Source organism: Pseudopodoces humilis, chromosome 7 (assembly GCF_049639895.1).
Source record: "Pseudopodoces humilis isolate 2021_Gansu_Grassland_sample_001 chromosome 7, ASM4963989v1, whole genome shotgun sequence".
Taxonomy (NCBI): Eukaryota; Metazoa; Chordata; class Aves; order Passeriformes; family Paridae; genus Pseudopodoces; species Pseudopodoces humilis.
The window spans coordinates 46,212,980-46,239,896 of NC_142206.1; the positions used below are offsets into that span (position 1 = coordinate 46,212,980).

The 26,917-nt window shown below is 38.9% G+C and overlaps 1 protein-coding gene across 4 annotated transcripts in view; it reads left to right on the plus strand.

Annotated features, from left to right (window-relative positions):
* Positions 1-200: 200 nt before the first annotated feature.
* Positions 201-26,917, plus strand: part of TDP1 (tyrosyl-DNA phosphodiesterase 1) — a 45,258-nt gene continuing 18,541 nt past the window's right edge. Inside the window, exons 1-14 of one of the 4 annotated variants that reach the window (XM_088057593.1) lie at positions 201-257; positions 1,171-1,715; positions 3,172-3,215; positions 3,890-3,945; positions 6,255-6,351; positions 7,459-7,493; positions 8,579-8,671; positions 10,218-10,388; positions 11,973-12,051; positions 14,858-15,043; positions 15,806-15,854; positions 17,919-17,985; positions 22,783-22,890; positions 24,453-24,555. In XM_088057593.1, coding sequence (XP_087913719.1) covers positions 1,175-1,715; positions 3,172-3,215; positions 3,890-3,945; positions 6,255-6,351; positions 7,459-7,493; positions 8,579-8,671; positions 10,218-10,388; positions 11,973-12,051; positions 14,858-15,043; positions 15,806-15,854; positions 17,919-17,985; positions 22,783-22,890; positions 24,453-24,555 — 1,629 coding nt within the window. In that variant the 5' untranslated portion in view covers positions 201-257; positions 1,171-1,174. Of the gene's footprint in view, positions 258-353; positions 526-1,170; positions 1,716-3,171; positions 3,216-3,889; positions 3,946-6,254; positions 6,352-7,458; positions 7,494-8,578; positions 8,672-10,217; positions 10,389-11,972; positions 12,052-14,857; positions 15,044-15,805; positions 15,855-17,918; positions 17,986-22,782; positions 22,891-24,452; positions 24,556-26,917 lie in introns of those variants that run through there. The other 3 variants (XM_005520198.3, XM_088057592.1, XM_088057594.1) reach the window with 3 other exon arrangements.

Below are 26,917 nucleotides of genomic sequence, written 5' to 3' on the forward strand. Positions count from 1 at the left end.
ATTTGTTAACTGCAGCCACGAGCTTACAACAAATTAGACTAACGAGAACCGAGCGCTTAGTTCACTGCAGCAGCCAAAGTGTGCTTTGATGCGGGCCGCGCTCCTCCTTTGATTAATTTTACACCTGTTTTGCTCCCACTCCTTCCCGAAGTCTTCACGCAGTTATCTCATTAGCGGGGCACTTCAGACACAGTAATTAACACCGCGCCGAAGGAACCATTATGCAAATTCCGCACCTGCCCATAACTAACACTAAGGTCAAATGACGGCTCGTTAGAATAATTCCGCTCACTGAGACGTGCCTGCCGTGCCGTGCCGCGCTGCTCCGCTTCAGGCCCCTGCGGCCGCCCGCCCCTCTCACGGCGGCCGCACGCCACCGGCTCGGGAGGCGGGGCCGTACCGGAGGGGGCGGGCCCGGGCCTGCTCTCGCTGCCCATCGCGGGCGCTGCTGGGGCAGAGCGCGGCCCCGGGTTCGTGAGTGTGTGGTGGCGGCCGCGGAGCGCGGTGGGCACGGCGGGCGGCACGGTGGGCTGGAGCTACCGGGCCGGAGCGGCTGCCGGGACTCTTTGGTGCCGTGGCCCGCGTGGCGCCGCTCCCGGCCGCGGGCGCTGCGTTTTCTGTGGGGCGGCGGCGGGAGCCGCGGTCGGGGCCGCACGGCCCTCGGCGGCGGTGGGGACGGCGATGGGCGGGTTCTGCCGCCGCGGCTTACGGGGGAGGCGCGGCGGAGGAGCTCGCCGGGGGTGGCGGAGGGAGGCCGCGGTCCCGGAGGGTTCCCGCGGAGGCTGCTGGAAAGCGCCGCTCCGGCTCGGCCCCGCTCTCCTGAATCCGCTCAGCAGAGCACGCTGGATCGCTCAGCCGTGGGGAAATAGCTGTATCGTGCAACTCTCACTTGTGATTTTTAGAATGCTTTCCCACAGGTGCCTATCTTGGCACGTTCTTGTGCAGGTTTTCACATTCGCTGCTTCCCATTTGATGGTTTGCCCCCCTTTGCACGTGTTTCTTTGTTTCCCGGGCACAGAAGGAAGCCTTTTACGCTATGAAATTCCCCGGAGATTCTGCCAACTACCAAAGCACAGTTCTTTAGTAATGAACAAATGGGAACTAGGAAGGGAGACAGACTTGAGCATAATAAAAACGTACAATTTTTGTTCGGTGTTTTTTCATCCCTAGGACCATGCTTCAGGAAGGCGCACACGGTAAATGGACAGTATCTAGCAGCGATGAAAGTGCCGCGGAAAATTCTGACAGTGAAAAGCCATGTACATCTTCACTATCGGATGCTGCATGTGGTAGAACGAGTGGACCACAATATCCGTGCTCTGATGCTAGGAAAGCTGCTCACAAGAGAAAAGCTTCTCCCCTGAAGCTCAGTGATAAAAGTCTTTCCGCAGAAACACCTCCAGCACTAAAACAGAGACCAAGCCAAGAAGGTTCAGGTTGGTCTCTTTCTAGTAGTGATGAAGAGCCTGAAGATCAGCAAAAGCATGCCTACAAAGAAACGGTGAAAGAAGAAAAATATGATGTGCCCGAAGAACATCCTTTGAATCTTTGCAAAGATGACAAACTCTCAGAGAATCTGAAAGAAGAGGAGTGTAGTGCCAGTGACGCCCAAGATACCTGGGATTTGGTGACTGGAGGCAATCCTTTCAGATTTTTTCTCACTAAAGTCAGTGGAATTGAACAGAACTATAATTCTGGAGCCCTGCACATAAAAGGTGAACAAGTGGCTTCTTCTAGAAGAGGGCTTTTGGGAGAAAGCAAGAAAATGCTTATTTTTAGTTTGTGGGTATTTTTAAATGCTTGTATTTTTTTGTGTCACTGAGGTTTCATATTCTAAATGTGCATTTTGTAGAAATTGGTTCTGTTATCTGGACTTTTCTCTTTTAGAAGTGTAGTGTATGAAGCATTATTTGCTGATATTTTGTTGTAACTTGAGTTGTATTTAGCCAAGGCAAGTCGTGCTGCTTCTTATTGCTGCCTTCACTGTGAGCTAATCTGGGGAAACCCAGTTGTCTTTGTGGCACTTAAACTTTCTTGGGTGCATAACTCCCTGAGTAGTTGTTTGCACTTGCCTTCGTGCTGCTGAGTGGTTTGGACCTAGTAATTCACTATTACTAGATGCAGTACTTGTGAAGTTCTGTGTTTGGAGTTGATGGATACATTTAAATTCAGTTGGGAGAGAGCTGTCTATCAGTCAGGGTATTGTGGAGTCTTTGATGCACAATACTGATGCTTCAGAAATGCTCTGTTGTCCTTTGATGTAAAGTGGAAGAGCTTTGTGCACCTGTAAACATCCCTGTTAGAAATAATACCTTGCACATCACAAGACAGAATCAGAAACAAGTATTAATAAGAGAATTGTGTGCAGAAATACAACAAAATAAGGCAAAAAAAAATTGTGGTCATTTGGGGGAGAAGAAATTACTCAAGATCTATACAATTGGTTTGTAACTTAAGCTCATGCCTATTAGCACAAGCAGGTGTCAGAGATTTTAGTTGCTTTACTGCAGGATGATTTTATATGCTTTGTGAATTTGTGACTCTCAGCCTGTCCTCTCTTGGGAGTCCTGCTAGGTCATTGGTTAAGCTGGTGGATAGGCAATATTCTTTGTTCGTTTAACCTGCTAAATCAGATTTCTGTAGAGGTAGGGCATTAAATAATTTGCACGTCCTGGAAATTACTTGTAGGGTGTGTTTTCAAGTTGGTGCTGTGCTTCAGTTGTTGAGGTTATAAATCCCCAGATGGATTAGTTTCCTGTGTTACTGTGATTGAAATATGGATACACGTGTCCCACAATCAGTCTGCAGCAGATGAATGAGCATTAACTATGCCCTTATTGCTGCTACGCTGCCACGGTTCTTCAAGCCCACTCAGTAGGGGAGAGAGTAGTTTAATGTCCCTTTATCAATATGATGTTGGACACCTTTTCCTAATCAGCTTTTAAAACTTTTCTGCTTTGAGAAGATTATTAATTTTTATAAGCATATGATCCTAAGTGATTCACAGAAGAGTCAATGACTTGGAATATAAGTAAACTTGTTAATGCCTCTGTTACACCAGGACTATGAACAATCTGGCCCTTGTGCTGTGGTAGCTATCAAACTGTTCAAGATGCAAAATGTTTACTTGAAGTATTTTTTTACTTATTCATGCTTTAATATTTTTAATAGATATTTTGTCTCCTATTTTTGGAACTCTCATATCTTCTGCCCAGGTGAGTTTCCAAACTGATTTGCCAAATTGATTTCACTTGCTTGTTTCACTTCATTAATCTTAAACTTGATAATCCATGCTTGTGCCATGTAGCTGATATTAGCAGGGAACCTTGTTAAAATATGGAGGGAATTCTAAATGTTTTCAACTGTGGAACTATTTATTGAAATATAAACACCATCCTATGTTCTGCTGTAGAATTCAGGCAGTTATAAAACTACTTTCTCCTGTTTTTAAGGAATGTGCAAGTGAGAAGCATGTAGTCATGCTCATAAAAAATGAGGTTTTTTGAAAGAAATAATGCCTTGCAATCTAGGAATGATATCTTTGTTATGCCTAGAAGCTTTTTCTATCATTCATGATAAACACATGGCAAAGAGATGATCCTTGAACCTAAGCTTTACATTATTTGCCTGTGATTCTTTCTTTTCCTGGATGGTAAATTTTATGATTACTAGTGCACACTTTTGAGAAACTTAAATTAATTCTTGAATTATTAAAGAGATATGAAAGAAAGGATGTGAAAGTCAAAATACACCTGCTTTTAGAATATGCTATATATGATGTAAGTAGTAATGTGTGATGACCTTACATAGAAAGCTTTTTTGCTGTAGTTCATTGATCTAGCTGGCTTTTTCTTTTTAATGAGTCTGTTTTCTTTTTCTTACATACAAGTTTAACTACTGTATAGATGTGGGATGGCTTGTAAGACAGTACCCACCGGAATTCAGGTATGTTTATTTTACAAAGGTGATGTGATGAAATTTTCTTTCATTTTCATTTCTGTTCATACAAGGTCTCATTTTAAGTGAGTGATAAACACTTCTTTGCAGTGCAGATGCTTGTTACCAATTGGATATGTATAGTCTCTTAGTTTTTTTTTACTCTTATTCAACAGTTGTAGTTCTCTGATTTCTTGATTCTTTTCAAGACTGGTAAATGGTCAGAGTTTGGGATAGCTGGTTTCTGATTTTTATTAATTAACACTGAGACAGTCCCATTGTAGGCCACAATGACATGACAGTAGATGACCTGTAAATATGGAACAAGACACATTTTGCCATACAGTTTACCTAGTCAAGAGCTAGATGGTCCAAGAGAAAACAGAGAATGTAGGAAGGGCACAAGAAAACAGTGTGACAAGGATCAGGATGATTTGATGGATATGGTATACTAAGTTGATGAGTATTGTTATAAAAGCAATTCTTGTTTGCTTGAAATTCCTTTCTGACAATTGCAAATGTCATCTGTAAATCCTGCAGATGAAGTGAACCTATAATGTGCCTTTTTTTTTTCATTTTGCTGGAAGTGCAGTAGAACCAGAGTTCACAGAATCACAGAGTGGGTAAGGTTAGAAGGGACCACATTGGGTTGAGTAGCACACTATTCCTTGTGGGATCCTCCACTACACGTGTCAGCTGTCATCAGTGCTTTCAAGGAACTTGCTGTACTGTTTGCTTTGCTGTCTTGCTTCTCCAGCACATGTCAGGCTAGTTAGTCCCCCACAAAAATCAGGGTCTGAGGCTGCTCATACTGCTGCTGTAGAAGGCCTCATCAACTTAGCCCTGCTGATCAGATGGCAGGCAGCAAACACCTACAGCAGTGTCACTCTTATTCATCTGCTCTTGTATCCTAACCCATAACATCTTTATTGGTGCCTCGTGTAAAGGGCAACTCCACTACTACACCTTCCTGTCTGTCCTAAACAGCATGTAGCCCTTCATGACAATATTCCAGTTGTGTGAGCTCTCCCACCATGTCTCTGTAATTGCAATGAGATCAAAGCGCTGTGACTGCACACAGATCTCCAGTTCCTCCTGTTTGTTCCCTGTACTATGATATGCAGGTACTTTATAGAAGTATTTGAGTCTGCCAGTATCCCAGTGGGAGTGCAAAGGGATGCCCCATAGTGCTGTCTTGTGGTTATGTATTTGGCTGTTTGTGCTCTCTGCAGTTATCTCTGTCCTGTCCCATCATTACTATTTGGGACAGCAAAATAATGGTACAAGACTCTGAGCCTACATTAGAGGGCATATAGCGAAGCTTTATTAGAAATACGCTCTTTTTATACAGCACTTTGGTACAATGAATATGATTGCTCATTTAGAATAACACCCCTTGACTGTTATTTCCAAATAAACAACAAGTTAGAAAAATACCACCTGCTAATGGTTTTTCACCTTCCAAGGATTGTTTGGATTCCTCCTTATGATTTCTCAGGCTAGAGTGAGAAAGTTGTGTACTTGACTTTCCCACAGGCTCAAGCTAGTGCCTGAAGCCTGAAAATCTCTTACTTGACCACTGTCAGTTCCCACACTGTCCCATCATTCCCTGTAACTGGTAGGAGAGAAGAGAGCATAGCTTGTGCTCCAGATGTCTTCACCAGCTGTCCCAAGGCCCTGAGGTCTCTCTTGCTTGTCTGCAGTCTTGTTGGGACTTTGTTGGTACTCCCTTGAAAAACCCATAATAATCAGTGGGCTGAGCCAGGCTGGGAATTTTCTTGGTGGTGTCTCTTACCTGTACTTTGGGGAGGCAACACACTTCCCTACAGATCAGATGTGGTTGGCAGAACCAGAAATTTAGGTTTAGGAAGCGAACACCAAATTACTGCCAGAATAGTCCCTCTCCTTTTCCCTAGCAATCTTCCATCTCCTTTCTCTGTAAGGTAATAATTCATAAATTGCCTTGGATCTGCATTGTGTATATTGGTGCTTTTGAGGCCGTACATTTGTCTCTTTCCAGCTATAGAGACAACCATTTCTTCTATGATCTTGTATTAAGAGTTTTTATTTTGGTGTCTGCTTTACTCCACACTTCCTGTTTCCCTTTTTTTTCTGTTATAATTTTCCAGTGTCTATTCTTTAGAGGTTCTATTGTAGTTACTGCTATTCTGAGTTAGTTAATAAGGCATATTGATTTCAGTGCCATCTTTTTACTGGACTATCAGATTTAGGGGCAGATGTCATAGCTATGTGAAGGAATGGTTTAGGCTAATTGCTGATTCACTTGATGTTTTAATGGTAATCTCCTTTTGTTTAAGGAAGAAGCCATTGCTGATAGTTCATGGCGAGAAGAGAGAATCCAAAGCTGAATTAATTGCACAAGCACGGCCTTATGAGAATATTAGCTTTTGTCAGGTAAGTAACATATGTATCATCCTTTGGTTGAAGTTAAGACTCAAAGTCTTGTTACTGATGAAAAGACACACCTTATGTGTGAAGTTTTCTGTTACATTTTGAGGAATATCCATACCAGGAGCACAGGAACATGGTAACAGTGGTGCCAGTCAGATGTGATTATGGTAGGCTTCACCCACAAAAACAGAGCAGCTGCCCACAGAAATGTCACAGGGCTCACAGAAGAGCTGCTCATCTTCTCCACTAACATGTTACGCTTAAGTTCTTACAATGGCTGAAAAGGAAGCATTATTTTTGTGTAAAGCACAGAACTTAGTCCTAGTGTCACTATAATCTTAAATCTCATTGAAGAGTTATTATTTTCCAAATATGTTTTACACAAGAAAGTACTGATACAAACAATCTCTGTAATACTGTTAGAATTACTGTGAGCATGCTTCCCAGCACATGCCATTTATCTCTGATTTTATATGTCACCCCAGGACATTACGTTCATTGTTTTGTTGTCCCTAAGTGGTGAAGCCATTGGCTTCATCCTGGGGGAGGGTGTGGCTATGGCAACTTGCCAGTGTTCCAAGATTTTGCCAGGTGAAGTATATTAATTATCATGGGGACACTGTGCTCTTTGTTAGGAGGAGAATGATCTTGGTATTTTGTTCTCTCTGAAACAGTCTGGTAATCCTGAGTTTCCTGTTGAATGTGGACCCAGTACTGCAGGTGTGTCCTCACTGGTGTTCAACAGTGGGGAAGCATTCCCTCCCTTGACCTGCTGGCCTTCTAATGCAGGCCAGGACCCTGTAATCATCTTTCATGCAAGAGTGCATTGCTGGCTTCTGTTCAGCTTAATGACCGGCAGGAGCTTTGAGTTACTTTCTGCTGTCTGTTTCTGAAAATGCTGCTAGTAAGAGAAGCACAAATTATGGAACAGTTCCAGCAAGAGTTGCATTACTATTTAAAATCTAGCTTGTAGAAAGCAGAGAGTACATTAGGATAATTGAGAAGAAAGGTAATGTATTTTGTGATCTGTCCACTAGAGAGCAGTGAAATTAAACAAAATAAGAAGCAATGCACAATAGCAATTGTAATGATAAACCTTTAATTTTGTAGGCTAAACTGGATATTGCATTTGGAACTCACCATACGTAAGTAACACTATGATGCAGAAAGGTCTTCAGCAAAAATGGGTTTCATAGAAATTGTTGAGTCTTAAAGCTTCCATAAATATCTTCTATTTAGAGATGACAGGATTGTTCTAGTTTAATGAGACAAATTAGCTATTGAGTAGATATGAGATGTGTAAGTTAAACAGTTGAACTGGTCTAAGACAGGTGGACTGCGGGTCCTGGCTCTTAACTCATGTCTTAATACCAAAACTGTAATGAAAACCTGATCAGTTATAGACAGGAGCGACACAATACTGATTTACTGATCATGTTTTTCAGTTCATATGGAGGATCTGGAAATAGCTAGCGAATCTGGGGCTCTTCTCAAAGAAAAAACTTGAATTGGATATAATACAAGTGTGACAAAGTGAATTTTGTAGATAGAAATCTAGAGATAAGAACAGATCTGTTTTAGCAAAATCTTTTGGGTTCAGTTTGGATTTCATATCTCATCCTTTGGGATCATGCAGGTATGCTGTCTTTACACAGCTAATGAAAACTTGCATATGAAAATTTGAGTAGTTTTTTTTACAAAAGATACAGATGTGTGTTTATCTCAGCTACTAGTTTTAAAATTCCTTTGTGCTGTAGCTTGAGTTAAGAGTTATGATAAATAAATAGCATTTTTGCCATTGCAATGGTTAGCTATATACATACCTTCTTTTAATGTAAGAGTCAGTTTAAGAGGAAGTAACTAGGTTTTAATAAATTTAGCTGTAAGAAAAGGCTTTTCAGTGTTCCTTAGTTCTTTTTCTGACTATCTGCAAAGAGATAAGTTTATCTGAAGAACTGTGGAAATATAGGAAGTGTTCTGCAAGTATTCACCTTGTTGTGGGTAATTAGTTGCATGAGATGTTAAGCTGTACTCTGGAATAATATATATGGGGATAGTCTAATGACTGCCATGTGAGCTTGGCATGCACATGGATTGAAGTCTAAGTGCTTACATGGTGCAGAACAAATTTTTGAAAATAATTACCTTGGAGCTTTTTGATGACTTGCTAATTTATCTCCTACTCTCAGTACACTTGAAATAGATGAGAGTTATATATCTTTGTTTAAAGGAAAATGATGTTGTTGCTATATGAAGAAGGTCTTCGAGTTGTGATACATACATCCAACCTTATTGCTGAAGATTGGCACCAGAAAACTCAGGGGTAAGCAACAATCCCTAGCAGGTGAATGTTTAATACTTTCCATAGGTATTTCCTACTGCTAGAGATGCAATATTAGGTTATCTAGTGTTGCAAGCTATCTTAAGCTCTTCAGATAGAGCTATTCTGAAACAAAATTTTAAAAATTTGGCTTAGAGTGCTGGTAGCTGTCTAAGTCTGAACTCTACTTGTTTTCTCCTGTAAAAAAAATATGTTCCCAGTTGGCTGATAGCTTAAAATCCGTCTTACTGATACAAAAATTTATTATGCTGCACAGTCTCTTTATGAAAAAAAATTTGTAGCTATAAAGTACCATTTATATAGATCTGAGGCTGCTATTTAAAAATTATCTTAATACTGCAAGAATAATGTGGATGTGCAAATGTTCTGGTTTTGTTGTGACTGTATCTAGAATATAGTCTGATAAATTTTGAGTGTTATTGGTTCTGTAATACAGTAGATGACCTAGTATTTGATCAGTATCCTTTCCTGGGAAGGAATTTTTTTCTTTGTTAGAAGTTTTTAAATTTAATAATCATCTTAGGACATAGTTTTGTAGGGAGCACCAAAACCAGGATTAAGTAGCATGTTAATATAAGGATCCTCAATCTCTTCAGTTTCTTGGCTATTTTTATGGGACCATTTTTTTAGTTAGATGACCACAATAAATCAGGGTATAAAATTTCTTGAAAGTAATGGAAAATTGTTTTTCACAAGTTGCTATCACTTTGACATCCATTTTGCTGCCATTAAATATGGCAGGGTTTTGAGCCTTTACTTGTCTGAGACAAGCTCTTCAAGTGGCAAAAATAGCCACTGGTTTTTTTTGCCTCTAAATCTTATGGGTGGCTTTAGTATCTTATGGCAGTTAGCTTTTCAGAAAGTTAAGGTATGAAAATATCTATTGGGATACTAAGTAAGTTCCCCTACTTGTCAAATACAAATAGTTTTCTTTTTTAGCTTTTACATACTGCAGTTTTATGCAGTATCACAATATGGTGGTTCTGAATTTCAAAGGAGAGTATCAACACATTGTAAAGTTGATAATGCAGAATCTTTGGTTCCCATGGCTGCAATAATGTGTGACTGGAAAGAAATGCTAAATGTTTTTCCTGTGTGATGCCCATCCTATTTTTATTTTACTTAGAAGGAGGTTCTTAAGAGGCAACCTATTATTGTGGGCTACTCTTCAAAATATAAACCTTTCAGATGCTTTAATTGGTGGTTTTCTATGCAGATGCACAAACCAGTAGTTTAGCAGAACACATTTCAGATCTCTGGTCCTGTAGAAAATGTTGATGAAATGACTGATGGTTGCTAAGTCTGAGCCTGACCAGTCATTTGAAAGTATTAGTTTTATGATTTCAAATATGAGCTGATTCTGTAGATGTAAAGACAAGACATCTATAGTTAGTATCACAATGGATCTGTCAAATATTTGTTTAGGACCTTCAGATGTGCTTTACTTACTTACTAAACCCATGAGTTACTAATGTGTAGTGTGCTTGTTTATGTGGCTGATTTTTTTTAAATTTTTTTTTCTTTTAAGAATATGGCTAAGCCCTTTATATCCAAGGCTATCTAAGGGAGCATCTGGTTCTGCTGGTGAATCTGCAACTAATTTTAAATCTGATCTAATAAGTTACTTGACAGCTTACAATTCTCCTGCACTCAAGGAATGGATAGATCTGATTCAAGAACATGATTTATCAGAAACAAGGTATGCATAATCTTAAGTTTTTTGTAACTTGCACATGTGGGTTTTTTCTTTTTTTTCCAAAAATTAAATATCTGTTTTAGGCTCTGTTAGATCTTGTGCTTATTTTGTAAGGTAATCTTGTTTCAGGCTTGAGTGTGCAAACATGGCTCTATGTGGTTTTAAAAAAAAAATTTTAAAAATTTGACATAATTTCTTATGTAGATTATGTCAAATTGACTAACTCCAGTTTTATAAGCATGCATTTTAAAAGAAGAAAGAAGGATGCACCAGCAGCACTTTATAGAAGGTAGCTATAAAGTAATAAGGTCTTGATTTCATTTGAGCAGATCTGGCTCAAGTATTTACTCCAGTAATATTACTAGTGGGAAAAAACTGTGTTGTATAGGGTTTGTCATGTAAGAATGATCATATAAGCAAACATTACTAGAATGGGGATTTTAGTCAGAATAGGCTCCTGTTTGTAAGGCAGAGTTCAATCTACATACTTATCTATAGAATTTTGCCTATAACAGGCATGGATTGGTTTTGGTGGGCAATGTTGTGTCTAACTGGTCTTGGAATAGTCTCCTCTAATATCACATTGCTGATATTACTTAAAAATAATTCAGGCTGCTTAATTAACTTCTAATAAGTAGTTCCACTTAAATATGAGCATTTAATTCAGAAAGTGTAAATCTCCCTGGCAACTTAATTGCTGTTTTATAATCTGAACAAAAATTGTTGAAAAGAAGAGCTGAAAATGTTCATATACTGTGGTGGAAATAGAGACTGAAACCGTGTCTAGTTTAGACATTAAAGTGCTTTTATCTTAACAAGGAATCTTAAAAGATTGAAGAGGGTAAAACAAAAATGTATTTTATAATCAGGTGAGCTAACAGCTGCTCTGATTGGCATTGATCATCTGCATGAGTTTAAACAGATGAGTTGAGCCCTAGTTGATAGGAGTTTATACATGGGCTAAGAGTCACTTGTTAGGGTAAGGATTGCAATTTTATGTGCTGTAGGAGGCATTCAGCCGTGGATAAAGTTAGACATTAGATGTATGCAGTAGGGAGCGGCTTCTTAAAGCATCTGTTCATTGTAACTTTAAGCAGGTCTTTTCCCTGTTTACAGGGCAAAGTCAGATAGGCTACTAAACCCATTATTAGGAAGTGTTGAAAAAGCTGTACTTTACATCTGAACTATTAGGTGCCCAAATGAAAACTCAGACCTGAATCTGCTGATTTGGATGGAGCAGTAGATTGGCTTTACTCAAAATTACGTGCCCAGTTAGGTGCAATTTGTGTGTATTTGTGGTAAGAGTATCTATCTTCTGCACTTTAATACACTGAAAAAGATGTAGTTCTTGTCTCTACTGTAGAATAGCCTAGTGATGGATGACAGCCATATAGAATGCTGATAATAAATTGTACAGCTGAAAATCCACTTTTCTTTGTATTATAAATCTCATGAGAGACATTAAATATTTCTGGTTGTACTGGAGTGTTCAATCTTGCTTGTAAGTTTTATTTAAATACCTTGCTACTTTACAAACCACAGCACTCAAGATCTACAAAAATCTGTTGTTTTTCTTCTTTTTTTTAGAGTGTATCTGCTTGGTTCTACCCCTGGACGATATCAAGGCAGTGATAAAGAAAAATGGGGCCATCTTAGGCTCAGAAAGGTACCAAAACTGTAAACTTTTTTGTTAATATCCTTTACAGTGTAAAAAGTATTTTGAAGAGAATTCTTCAGATCCTTCTAATTATTCCAACTGTTATCATCAGTCATTGTTACAGCTGTAGTTAGCAATAGCATGTATAAGCTTGCAACTTAGAACTTAACCTGTCTACTGATGAAAAGGGCAATATAAATGTTTTTATAAGTACATTAACAATAGGAGACTGACAAGAATCTCCATCATTTATTGGATGCAGGGGGAGACATAGTGACAAAGGATGAAATAAAGGCTGAGGTACATGATGCCTTCTTTGCCTCTGTCTTTAACAGCAGGACCTGTTCTCCATCTATCCAGCTCCCCAAGCTGGAAGACAGGGACAGAGAATGGAATGAAATCCCCGTAACCCAAGGGGAGCCAGTCAACAACCTGAACTGCAACACTGAAATGTGGCACACAAGTCCATGAGACCAAATGGGAGCCACTGAGGGAGATGGCAGAAGTGCTCACTGAGCCACTTTCAGTCATCTATCAGGTGTTCTGGCTGACTGGGGAGGTCCCAGTTGACTGGATACCCAGGTCATTAGGCCCAATCAGTATGAGTATGAAAGGCAGGTCCTGCTTGGCTAACCTGATCTCCTTCTGTGGCAGGCTAGTGGGTGAGGGAAAGGATGTCAGTGTTGTCTACATGAACATTAGTAAAACTTTGGACAGTTTCATACAGAATTCTCCTGGAGAAACTGGCAGCTCCTGGTCTGGATGGGTGCACTCATTGCTGGGTAGAAAATTGGCTGGATGGCTGATCTCACAGTGGTGGATGGAGTTACATCCAGCTGACAGTCACAGGTGGTGCTCCCCAGGGCTCCTTATTGAGCCCATCAAGTTGGAGGAGTGTTGGTCTGCTGGAGGGTAGGAAGGTTCTACAGAGGAATCTGGGCAGGTTGGATCGATGAGTGGAGACCAACTGTGTGAGATTCAACAAGACCATGTACCAGGTGCTACTTTTGAACCACAGCAACCCCATGCAGCACTACAGGCTGGGGGCAGAGTGGCTGGAAAGCTGCCTGGTGGAAAAAGACCTGGAGGTGCTGGTTGGCAACAGCTGGACATGAGGCAGTGTGTGGCCAAGAGGGCCAATGGCATCCTGGCCAGTGTCAGCAGTAGCATGGCCAGTAGGACCAGGGCAGTGACTTTCTCCCTGTACTCAGCACTGGTGAGGCCACACCTCAAGTGCTGTGCCTAGTTTTGGGCCCCTTGTGACAAGAAAGACATTGAGGTGCTGGAGTGTGTCCAGAGAAGAGCAGCAGAGCTGACAAAGGGTCTGGAGCACGGTTCTGATGAGAAGCAGTTCGGGGACTTTGAGGTGTTCAGCCTGGAGAAAAAAGGGCTCAGGAAGACTTTATTGCTCTCTACAGCTGCTTGAAAGGAGGTTATAGCTGAGTGGGGGTTGGTTTCTTCTCCCCAGTAACAAGTGATGGGACAGGAGGAAATAGCCTCAGGCTGTGCCGTGGGAGGTACAGTTTGGATATTAAGAAAAATTCCTTTGAAGTCTGTCAGGTATGAGAACAGGCTGCCCAGGGAAGTGGTGGAGTCACCATCCTTGAAGATATTTAACAGATGTGTAGGTGTGACATCTGTAGGGGTGAATATGACAGTATTATGTTAATAGTTGAAGTCTCTTGCCTTTAAAGGTCTTACGTTTATTTTGGTAAGCCATAATGGTGAATCTTCAAGATTGCATATATGAAGTTTGTAGGGACCCTTCTTGTTTGCTTGTTTGGTTTGGACCTTTTTTTTTTTTTTTCACAATTTGATGAGGTATTTCATGTCATCATCATATTTCATGTCATTAAATGCTTCTCATAATTGGAGAATTTTTAACCTCTACCTCCTGCTGAAGTGGCATTATTTCAATACTGTCATGAATTTTATATGAAATTCTAATGCTGTCTGTGGCAAACTTATGTGACATACAGAATATTTGTATCACATTATTTTTCAACATGAGGTGACTCTTAACAGACATCCCTTTGCTCATTGAGAGCTTGTCCTTTCTGGTACACATTGTCTGATGGTTTTTGCCTACTTAGACATAGAATGAAGAAAGAATAAAACAAAAAAAGTTTGTAAGGGAGAAAGATGATCTTGTGGCAGATGTCTCTGTAATTTAAAAAGGTTTTTAGTGACAATGCAGATAGACCTGATGATACTACATTGATGACTGAAGCCATTAGATTGATTTTCTCTAGACTGGGGTAAAGGTGGCAACTACATACAATTTAATATCTGTCTATATCCATCTGTTTTCAATGTGACTTCAAATTCCACTCACAGCTGAAGAACTCCTCTAAAAGGATCACTTCAGTTTTCTCTTTAATTGTTCTTTATTTCCCCTATTATTGTAGGCTCTATTGTAGCTGGGTGTCATGGCTTTTAGGATACAAGAGGAATTTTATGGCAAACAAACACCAAATATAAAAAATACTTAGTTGTTTTATTTATTGTGACTTCTGAAGTTAATGTTTCATGTCTTTAGAAAGAGCTGCTAACATTCTTTTCACCCGTTATTTAATGGTTTGCTTTGGTGCTTTTGGATAAAACTTGTGATGTTTAATCTTCTCTTGAAGTGAGTTAATTTGGAAAGCCTGATGATTTTTTTTATTGCAAAGTTAAATATGTAGTATGAATGTTAATCTCCTTCATTATCAGAAGTGAATTATAAAGGATTTATTATACCCCAAAAGTGATATCAAACTGATTAAGGTGTTCTTTAGGTGTTGAAGTCTAACAGTGTTTTAATTCCCCTCACCAGCTTTTGAAGGAGCATGCTTTGTCAATTCCAGCACAGGAATCTTGGCCTCTTGTTGGACAGTTCTCAAGCATTGGTTCAATGGGAGCTGATGGGTCCAAATGGCTGTGCTCGGAGTTCCAGGAGAGCCTGGTGGCTGCAGGCAGCGGTGTGACAACTTTCCGCAAATGTGATGTCCCAATTCATTTGGTATGTCTTTTAGATGCTGGTGACCTTTATTTAACACTTACTCATTTGTTTTGGAAATCTTAGTCTTTGGTTTGCTTTTAACTTTTGGAAGACAATAATGGAGTTTTCATCATGAAATTTCATATATATGCTACTTAATGCCATTTAATTGTGTATGGTTTGCTATAAAAATGTACCATAATTTCCATCTTCATGACACTGGATTATGTATCATCTCATCAAAATTATCTTCTCATTCTATAGCTTGTCTTCCATTGGGTTTTGTAGATGCAGCTGTTTTTCCTACTGAGATGTAACCGAATCCTTACTCACTAATACCTTTGGTTATTAGCACAATTAAGGGGAGGAGCAGAAAAGTTTGTGGCAGGAGCTTGTTAAATCAAGGGAAAGTGATGGCCAAACCATGCCTTTATCATGTGGTAATTGCCCCTATATTTTTATATCTCATATTTGAGGTATGAGACTAATCTAATAAAATAGTGTTAAGAGCTAGCTTTGGCTACTGTGGAAGTGGCTGAAGCAGTATTACTTAAGACTTGCTAGCTAATTTTGGTTAAATCTGTAAGAGTAAAAATATTAGACTTTCCGTGTTACTGGCACAATTGTAGTTGTAAGCTGCAGTGTAAATTTATTCATTCTGAAAATTAAGCTTTTAATATTTATTTTTTCTCAAGTTTTCTTTAAGGTGCTTGTTTGAAAATTGACAGCTTGTCTATTTAGACCTGTGTTATTAAAGTTACTTTTTGTTCTACCTCCATGAAGGTTTATCCTACTGTGAACAATGTGAGGCAAAGTCTAGAAGGCTATCCTGGTAAGCTGATGGATAACATTTATTTGCTTTTTGTGGTCATAATGTCCTGCAAAATCAGTTCAGTGGTTGATGTTAAATGGACATGAAGTTCTCATCTTGCTGAGAATGTGATAGAATAGGTGGCAGTAGAATCTTTTGCTGGAGCTCTGACTCCAGCTCTCCTGCTGTGATTGAATAGAAAAGATTTTGTGGGCATTGGTATGTAATGTTTGTCTGTCCTAGCCATGTTCATATATCACTGTATAGGAAAACAACAGCTCTTGCCCACTGCTCTTACTCCAGATATGTTTTGGCAGAAAATTCAGGTTTGAGTGTGTCAAGTTTTCCTTCTGTTCTGATTGTAATGTCATTCTGCACATCAGTTACAATGGAGACTAGGGTGTTATTGGTAATACACAACTGTTGTTCATTATTCCCACGTTTATTTTCATTAAGTCATATTTGTAAAAGCATAGCCCCAGCCAACATGAAACAGCAATGGGTACTGCAGTATTCTGATACAAGGAAGCTTCTGTTACTCAAAAACAAGTCTTGAAAAGATCAAGGCAACTGGAAGAGATTCATGAGGACTGAAAGAAAAGAATTCTTTCCTGTCTATAGGAAGGATAAGAAGAAGGATCTGGGGACCCATAGGCCTGACAGCCACCAAGGAATCCTGGAAATCTTTCCAAACATATGATGGAAAAAAGGTGGCCCAGAGTAGTCAACATAGATTTTTAAAGGAGAAATTATGCCTAATTAAACTGATGTCATTCTATAAGTGGCTTGATGAATGAGGAGTGTCCCTAGATGTTGTTTAGCTTACCTTTGTCTTTAACCACTGTCTTTAACATCATTACAATGATGTGATTAAGTACAGGCTGGATAAGTAGAAAGTGGGGCAGATTGGAAGCTGGCTGAGCTGCCAGGCCTCAGAGATTGTGAGTGTTGGCACAAAGGCCAGCAGGTCAGCCACTAGTGGTGGCATGTGCCAAGCACTGGTACTGGGGTCATGCGTTAGTGTCTTCATCAGAGACCTGGATGGTGGGGCAGAGTACACCTGAAGGGAGTTTCCAAGTAATGCAGGCTGGGGAGGAGTGGTTGATATATTGGATGATCATGCAGTCAGTCAGAGGAGCTGTGCAGGCTGGAGAAATGGGCAGACAGCAGCCTCTTGCAGAGAGGTGCTTTCAGCTTCAACGATTTTGGCATTAAAAGTGTTCCTGTTCCAAGCTGGATACCTATGCTCCTATGCCAGACAAGAGTTGCTTTTGAATTCTAGCAGCTGGTGGATTTTGAACATGAATGTTTTCACAAATTTTTGTCTTTCCTCTGGTTAGTGTTTGGACATACGTAGAAATTGCAGCCAGAGAATTTATAGACACCTGTGGTTCCCAAAATTAAGTTATGGTGTCTTTAAATACAACTTGTTATCTACAGCCCAGTGACTTGTTACTGTATATTCTGAAGAGTTCTGTGGAGCCCTGCAGTTAGTACATTTCTGAGAGTAGTAAAGCTTTTGTAATAGGTTCTTATGGTGTCTTTTAGGACATGTTGAATACAGTAGGCTTTGCATCATGCTTTCACTACACAATAGTAATATAATTCAGTATGCCTGGCTGATTCTTCTTAAATCCATTTCAAGAAATCACAATGTGCATTAGCCAAAGGCCAAATCAATACAAATATAATTTCATCATGGAAGTTCTTGCTTTTTAAAAAACGTTGTTTGGGATTTGGAAGGTTTATTTCTTCTGCTTGGTTTATTTCCTCTAGTTTGTATTGGTAGTGATTCCAATCTCTTGCTATCAAGTAGAATATTAAACAAATACCCATAGTTCTCCCTATATACATGTTCTGTTTTTCCTAGTGTAAAAGTGCTATGTAGTGTTTAGGAACTTGCTAAATTATAAGAAAATGGAAAAAAACCAAGCAAGTATATACCATTTTATACTACTGGAGCATTTAACAACTTCCTGAAAATAACTCATGAAGGTAGGGCAGATAGCTTATTCCCCAAGATGCTTGCTGCTTTTAGAATGTCTTTCAAAAAATAAATGTACATGTTCTATTTTTTTCCTTAAGCTGGTGGCTCGCTTCCATACAGTATACAGACAGCCCAGAAACAGCTGTGGTTGCATTCCTATTTTCAGTAAGTAGAACTCAGTTCTTTGAGGTTTTTTTTTTCAGACTGTATATTTAAAGTTACAGTGCTGTAATGTTTGAGTGTTAAAAGCAAGTAAGTGGAAATGGTTACAAGTATGATATTCTTCAGCTTCTTAAGATAAAGGCCTTTAGTTCCTTATCTTCTAGGTCTTATCTCCAGTTAGTAGAAAACATGCTGTTTACCTATAAAGATTATGAAATAATGTTGCTACTGGATTTAGGTTTCTGTAAACTTCTATCTAATGTTTCCTCAACAGGAATAATGTTACTCCTTTCTTTTTTTAAATTCTAGTTGTATTTCACTTTCCCCGCTTGTGCCTCTGTATTAATGGGATTTCAACTGAGCCACAACAGGACTAGGGAGGCTTTTTTTTTTAGTTGCTTAATTTTTTTCTTCTAAGTGCAGCAGTCCTGCTGCATAAATTCTAAGTCCCTTATGGCAATATCTTTTGTTAAAGATGCCTGACATTTTCTATTAAGAATTTCTATTTCCATGTGCTACTAGTTGTGCTGAATTCTTACAGTCTGACACATTCCATGCCAAATGTCTCCCTCAGGCCGAATTGTTAAAAACTTAGGCATGTTTAGAGAACAATGGGAAAAGTTGTTTTGCAAAGATTAAAAAAAAATAATAAAACTTGTAACCTCTTACAAGACCACAACTTCCCATTCCTTTCATCAGAAACTTTTAACTCTTCTGGTCAGAAGTTGCTCTATTAAGAGAATTTACTAAATAAGATTGTGTTCAGTTGGGTATATATTCAGGAGAGTGAAATCACATTGCTAGTGGCAGAGACCATCCTCCATTCTATAGTGAAGGTGATTGCTGTTGTGAACCATGCTGGTCAGTGTCTAAGGAATGGAGCACAGGCAGAAAGTGTGTGAGGCTTTGTCTCCTGTCTTTAAACTGTGTTCTCTGAATATATTCAGCAAATGAGGAAAGCTGCAATCAACTTGAAGTGTTCAAGATTGTTCAGTCGTGATTCAAAAAGCAAAAAAATCATAAATCTGGGGGTGTTTGTGCAGTCTTAATTCAGTTTCTGTAGTCATACCTCAAGAGGATCTTACTAGAAAAAAGAACCTTTTTCAGTTAGTCTCTTATTTAGTACACAGAACATTACTTAATAATGAAATAATTCATTGATTTATTCCTTTTCAATGAGAAAATATCCACATACCTGTCTTCTTACATACAGGGACCTACTCTGGCAGCAAAAGTGCTGTTTCAAATTCATCTGTCAAATTGGCTGCAGATGGCAGTGGCCCTGCATAATTGCTCTGTAGTGACTGCCCAGATGCAGGCTCTTACCCTGCAGTAATGCAGGACAGTAGTCATTGAGGAGAGCCTGCATGTAAACCGTTAGCATAGGGCAGGAGACAGCAGCTTTTTATCCATGGGACCTGGGGCACACAGAAAACAGCAGGTTTCAATAGATGTAAACACAAGATTAGCTGTTTGAAAGACTTGCTATAATGCAAGTCTTTGGCCAGTGGGGGGATTATAGGAATTTAGGAAATTCCTCTTCTTACTGGAAAATAGGATGAAACCAGCAGGAAACTAGGGATTCTACCAGAACTGCAAGGAAAAAAAAACAAATAATTTATGCTTACAGTAAAGGAGAATGAGTAACTCCTTTTTGCAAGTAGGGAGAAATTAATGGACTTGGAAAATGGTGCCCTGTAGCCTCTCAACTGAAGAGGCAGGATGTCTGCCCCAGGCATGTAACTTTTATAATGTCTATGGGCTGCTTTTCTCTCTTCTGCCACCTGAGTGTGTTTAACCTATAATGCAGCTGTGAACTGTAATTTTTCAAAAAAAGTGTGACTAAACTTAATATTGTTTTTACTTTTCTAGTTGTAGCAAATGATTACTAGACTATTTTGTTAGAATAGCTACTGTGCAGTCATTTGCATTTTCTCTCTAGTATTATTGCTTGGTTTTCCTTCCAGTATTAGTAATTTATGAGGACAGATTTGCAATGATTAATAATTTCTGCTAATTGCTACTTTCAAAACATTTAATCAGTTTTAATAGGAGATAAAATATTGTATTTTAATGTTCCTTTTAATTGATTGGTTTTTAATATCATGTGCCTTATGTTTGTGCAGTTACTTTGTCAAATTTTTATTTTCAAAGAGTGGAAGAAGTTGGTTTGACAAGAGTTTGTTTGATATATGCCTGACAAGTCCATAATGATTATTGTATTAGAGCTTTGTGTGTTCTTTAGATTTATAAAGTTTTTAATAACTTTGGAGTTTTCTTCTCAGTTTGCAGAAGTACAGTGTTGTTCCCCCTAAAATCATAAAAGATGAGAGAGCATCTATACAGAGAGCATAATGTTCTCTTAGGTTGAAACGAAGGCTATGAGTTGTTCTAATGCTGCTCAAGCCTTGTTGCCAGTATTTTAAGATAGACTTGAAGTAAAAGAACTAAATGCTGAAAGAGGTGGTGGTATAGAAAATTAGTTATTCCTGTCTCTGTTCATGAGTTGGGTATGTTTGTACAGTTAAATTTTCAGGACTTTTTGATGGTTTAGTACTAGCCTGCAGCTCAGCACCACAAAGCCACTTACTTGGCCTCTCCCACCCTCCTTCCCATCCCTCTAGTGGGATAGAGGAGAGAATCCTAAGAGTAAATTGGGAAAACTTTTGGGTTGAAGTAAAGACAGGTTATTAATAAAGCAAAAGCTGCTCATACAAGCAAAGCAAAATTAGTCTTTTCACCATGCTCCATGGGCAGACAGGTTTTCAGTCACCCCCAGGAAAGCAGTGCTCTATTGTGCCTAATTGTTACTTGGGAAGATAAAGGCCATCACCCCCTTCTTCCCTCAACTTCATGTGCTGAGTATAATGGTCTGGAATATTCCTTTGGTCAGCCGGAGTCAGCTGTCCTGCCTGTGTCCCCTCCCAGCCTATTTGCTGGCTGGGTGGTGTGAGAGGCAGAAAAGGCTGTGTGTAAGTGATAGCTGAAATATCTGTGTGTTTGTGCTGTTTCCAACACAAATCCAGACAATAGCCCCATAGTAGCCAGTATGGAGAAAATTAACTATATCCCAGCCAAAACTAGAGTGCATTTTCCTCTTTTAATCCTTCTATGTTTGTGCTGCCCTACTAGGGAAAACATGGCCAAAATACATGTTCCCCTTTGTGATTTTTACTTTCTAAAATAGGAGTTTCAATCACTTTTGATTAAATCAATATAGGTAATAGATAGAAGCGGTATTACTCTTATTAGGGCACACTACTTGTATCTGTCGTAAGACAAGGAGACAAAAAAGCAGTAGACTGAGATAGTATCTCAGAAAAACTGCAATTAGTGGTGAGGGGAAAAGTTTGTCCTGAACTAAAGCACTGAGGTAAATGTAAAGAAGATAAATTTTAAATTCCCAGTTCTACTATTTTTCCTGTTTTTCATTCTTACCATTTTATTGCAGTTACCTGATTACTTTTGTCTCACAAATTTAAAGATGCTTGCCTTAACTGTCAGTTTAGTGAGAGAAAAGCTATTAACCAGGGTGGCTGAGTCATGATTCAGCTTTGAAATCTGTATGTATGGAAAGTATGGATTTTGTAGGGGAAGACAAGTTTAGTCAGATAATTCTGTATTATATATATCTTAATCTGCCCTATAGAAACAGACTTTGATATGGCTTGCATTAAAATATAAAGCAGTCTAGTTTGCATCAAATGTGCAGTGTTTCAGCTCTTACCCTTTAAGAATACAGGACCAGTTCTCAGGTTTGGTTTTTTTCATTCATCAAGGGAGATAGGGTTGTTAAAGTAACTAGGTCCTCACCCATGAAATACGAAGACTCTAAGTTTTAAGTGCACTGTATATAAGTGTTAGTCCTGGAAGTTAACATAGGTAAATAATTCCAGCCCTTCCAAGTCAGTCTACTCAGGCTTTTAGAGGAACACAGTGCACTTAAATTTTTCAGACTTAACTGATTCTTTTTGATTTGCCTATTCAAAGAGAATGCCAAGATAGGGAAACAGGATTGTGACACCTGAAACCACTCCTCCTTCAAATCTGGGGAAAGACATGTCTCTGGGTGAAGGAAGGTGTGTTAAGAAGCTTTCTTCCTGAATTGAGGTGAGGGTTAGCAGCTGTGAACAGAAAGTGCTTCTTAGTGCCATGACTACATACCTTCAGTTATATATGTATGTTTACTGCTTGCTTACAGTTTAGTTGTGTTACATTGATTCAATGACTTGTTATTTTAAACTAGTTTTTTTGTATACACATAGATATGATCTCTATTATCTTAAACCCTCAAATTTCTCAGTGGTGTAGAGGCACAGAAAGGGGAAAAGTAGCAACAGCAACCTACCAGTTGCTTCCTGCTTTTATGTCATGGAGAGTAAATTGTGATAAACTTGGGGAATTCTGTGAGGTTTAGTTTGGTGCCAAACTCAGTTGTGTAAAGTCATAACCATTGATAGTCTTCAAAGAAGATACATTGGCCAGAAATTTAGACTTGGTTCCTTGTGTGCTATCTGGAACAGAGGAATGGAAAAAACTTGTTAGGAGAACCTGACACACTGAGGAGAATATCTCTCTGGTTTGGCTGTAAGGAAAAAAAGCCCTGCCCTTCTGACTGCTAGTAGAATTGGTAACAGTTGAATTAAATGTAGTATTTTAAGATTTTTCTTTAGGAGAAATAAGTTTTGAGTGTGACAAATATAAGTAGTGTTCCTGAAATCATGGCACTGTAATATGGTGAGTGTTTTTTAGACCTCAAAATAAAACCATATGTGAAAAGAATTCCTTTTACTTTTCTAGCAAATGGTCAGCAGAAGTCACAGGTCGAACTCATGCTATACCTCACATTAAGACATACATGAGACTCTCTCCTGACTTCCAGAAGATTGCATGGTTCCTGGTAACAAGGTAAACATCTAACCAGTACAGCTCTCAGTTAAGAACTTTATATATGGGGTTTTTTTGTCAGCTGCTGGCCCAGGGAAGTCACTTCCATAGCCCTCATAATACTTCAATTAGTGATAGGAATTTTTGTCCATATTTAATGTTTCTCCATTGCATTGCCCTTTTTGAGGCTGCAGATTGAAATTATTATGTGAGGAACTGTTGGTAATCACACTAAAATCTTGTCTGAGTTGTGACTGCCAGTTTTGGGGTTCAACACCAACTAAAATGATAAATATTTTTAAATCTTGGGTTAAGTTAAAGTTATGCTGGTGTGTGGTATGAATGTGTTGGTTTCTACAAAATAGAGTTTGGGTTAGCTGAAGTCATCCTTGGGCTGCCCTACTGTTATAAAACACACAGATACCTGGAATTAGGAATCTGATCTTTTGTCAATTGAGTTGTTTAGCAGTCTGCCTTGAAGTATAAGCTTTATAGTTCTGTTGTTAAAGAAGCCAAAAGAGGAAGCAAGAAATTTCTACAATTGAAAGATTTCTAGAATTTCAATTTCTAGAATTGAAAATTGTCTTGTGAATTAAGAATACAGATATGTTTCAGTTTTGCCAAAACTGATTTTTATGCTACCCTATATTTTACAGATTATTATCTGTCCTTACTGTTAAATGCTCAGTTACTTTAATATTTTTTTTTCTTTATATTTGGTCTCTTTAAATTTCATCACTCATTGATATGGTTGCCTGCAATAGTGGTAGTGATTAATGTGTTCTTAAAAAGGTTTTAAGTCATTTACATGTGATGCTTACTCCACCCAATACAGAAAATAATGGTTGCTTTATTTTCTTCTCCTGTTTCTTCTGTTCCACCATTTGCTGTTACCAAACAGCAAATGGACATCCGCTATGTCCATCAGTTCAAAACATAGTGTGTAAATTTTGTATTGTGCTATAGAAGTAGGTTTTCACAACAAAATTACGTATATTTTTTGATTTCCAAATTGGTCTACTTTGTAGTAGATGCTGATGAAAGATTAGCTACAGCATGGTGCTGAATAGCAAATTGAAACAAAAACCCTCTTTAATAAGTATTTGTTTTCATAAATAGATCAAAGAACAAAATGCCAAGAGCAAAAGATGCTGTTTAACACTCTGTACTAAAATGTAAAATGCAAACCCACTCTGTACTAAATGTATTGTAACTAGTCATAATTGAACTAGCCTTTAATTTCCTTAGGTCATCAAATTGAAGCTATTTACCATTACCAAATTCCTTTCTGAAATGTGCAGAGAAGATTCAAAAGGCTGAATTTGTCTCGTAGATTTGTGTGACAGAAATAGGCTTGTATAATTATCCACATGTGTTGTATGAATGCCTTTCTACATATTGTCTCTGTTGCTCCCACTGTGCTGTAAAAATAGCAATAAGGAATAACAACCAAGTCATTTTTGGGAGAAGACTATTCTGATTGAATTTAAGTTCTTCTGCTACAAGGATTTGCTACACTGTTATTTAAGCGTTTTCTGCCCTGAAGATTGTGCCCCACTAATATGTTTTGTTTCTCTTTGCAGTGCCAATCTATCTAAAGCAGCCTGGGGAGCTCTGGAGAAAAATGGCAGCCAACTGATGATCCGTTCTTATGAACTTGGAGTTCTTTTCTTGCCTTCAGCATTTGTAAGTTCATAGTTCAAGCACAAATCCTGAGATATGAAAAAAATCTGCAAATATTTATGAATACAAGCATAACTGAATAATCCAATCAGTAGGTTCTGTATTTCCATATTAGAAAATTAATAGGAAATGGAATCTGTGAGGTGTTCGTAGGGTCTTGTTTTCCTGCACAGTAGGTATGGATTTGGTATTGCTGTGACTTCTTTCCTCTTACTGACAAGTAATATTTTAAAATACAATTTTAAAATGTTAACGTATACTCCAAATGTTACTGGAAAGGATGGCCACATCTCTTCTTTTGTGCTTTTTAAAACTAGGCTGTGAGTGCATATTCACACTGAGGTAAGGTGCATGCATTGTAACTTGAGAAACGAATCCTAATGTTGCACCAGTCCCTGTTATTGCTGGTGCATTTCTCTGAAATGCAGTTGCAGTCATGTGACTGTCTCTTAACATCAAGTTCCCTATTGAACTACACCTGCTGGTTTTTAGCCCTCTACAAAATCCTGTGATAGAAAGTCCTTAATTGTACATTGTATTTAAGAAAAAAACTTCCCTTCTTTGTTTAGGTTGGGTTTTGTCTTATTACCTGATGGGGGAGATGCGAGTTTTTTGTTGTATGGCTGATTCCTTCTACTCTCTGGTGGTCTGATAGTACCAAAATGTTCTCAACAGCAGTTAGTCTATGATTACAAACCATTCAAACTTCTTCCTGTGTGAAATTTCTTCTGGTCAGGGAAGAAACTGCAAGTTACTCTGAAAAAGTATTTGTATGCTAAAAGTCCTTAGAAATATTTTGCTGATGAAGAGTATTTATTTCCTAGATAACATTCACAGATGATCACATAATGTTCTGTCATTTCTACTGATAAGTAATGTAGTCCCAAATGAATATTTACTAATATTATGACATTGTAAAAATGTTTGCCTACCATAACTGGATAATTGTACTCTCCTGAGATTGCATATTAAGATTGATGGTTTCTGACTGCAGCTAAATAACTCCTGTGTCTCACTCTTGGCATTTATAATGAGTTTGCATAGTAGTGAGGTCTCTGATATCAAGAACCTTAGAGATGTTTTTCTCCAGCATGGTTTATGTGGAAGAAAACATGTTTATCAGAGAGCAAAACAAGAAAAATCCTACAGCTTCTTATAGTAGGAAGCATTGTTTTTTATATCAATGAGCTCTAAAATAATTAAATAACCATTTGTCTAAACAACTATAAAGAACAGAATAATGAACCATTGGGCAAACGAAGTTGTACAGAAATTTGGCTTTCAACAGCAGTTTACCTGAAAGGAATAAATTAATGTTATTGGAAGTTGGCTACTCCAACTTCCAGCTGGCTAACTCCAAGTGTTGCCAAGCAAAGAATTTATGGTACTGGTATATTTGTACCTAGTAAATGATGGGTTTTATATAAACACAACTGATCACCAAATGATGCAGTCATCTAATGTAATTTGGGTTGTTCTAACCCTGTTTTTTCTGTGCATACATCAAATGGGTGGAAAATCAGGAATATTTGAAATAGTTTTTTTTTCCAGGAATGACCATACCTGTTTTAGATCTTGCTAATCTGCAAACTTTTCACTTAAAAAACTCATTGAAACAACAAAAACCCCTCCCACTACTCTCCTCTCCTCCAAACCCATGTGAGAAACACTTGGCTTGCACTCTATCGTGAATCTTGCAGAATTCTCTCTATCTGCTTTTTTATAAACTCCTTTTAAGTACTGGAAGGCTGAAATGAGAAGCCTTCTCTTTACCAGACTTAACAATCCCAACTTTCTCAGCATGTCTTTGTAGGAGGGGTGCTCCAGCCCTCTAATGATCTTTATGGCTGTTCTGTGGACTTGCTCTAACAGGTCTGTGCTGGGGACCCCAGACCTGGATGCAGCACTGCAGGTGAGGTCTCAGAGCAGAGGAGCAAAATCCCCTCCCTTGCCCAGCTGGTCACACTGCTTTGGATGCAGCCCATTTGGGCACAATTGGCTTTCTGGGCTTCAAGTGCCAGGTTGTGTCTGGCCTGTACCCCAAGTCCTCCTCCACAGGGCTGCTCTCAGTGACTTCTCTGTCTGTGCTCCTGTCTGGGATTTCCCTGACCCAGGTACAGCACCTTGCTCTTGATTTTGTTGAAGCTAATGAGGTTCTTGTGGGCCCGTTTCTTGAGCTTGTCCAGCTTCCTGTGGATGGCATTCCATCCTTCACATGTTTCAGCTGCACCACTAAGCTTGCTGTCATAGACAAGCTTGCTGAGGGAGCACTCAGTCCTGCCATCTGTGTTATTGGTAAAGATGTTTAAGAGCACCACTCCCAAGACAGCACTGAGGAACATCACTTGTCACCAGCCTCCACTTG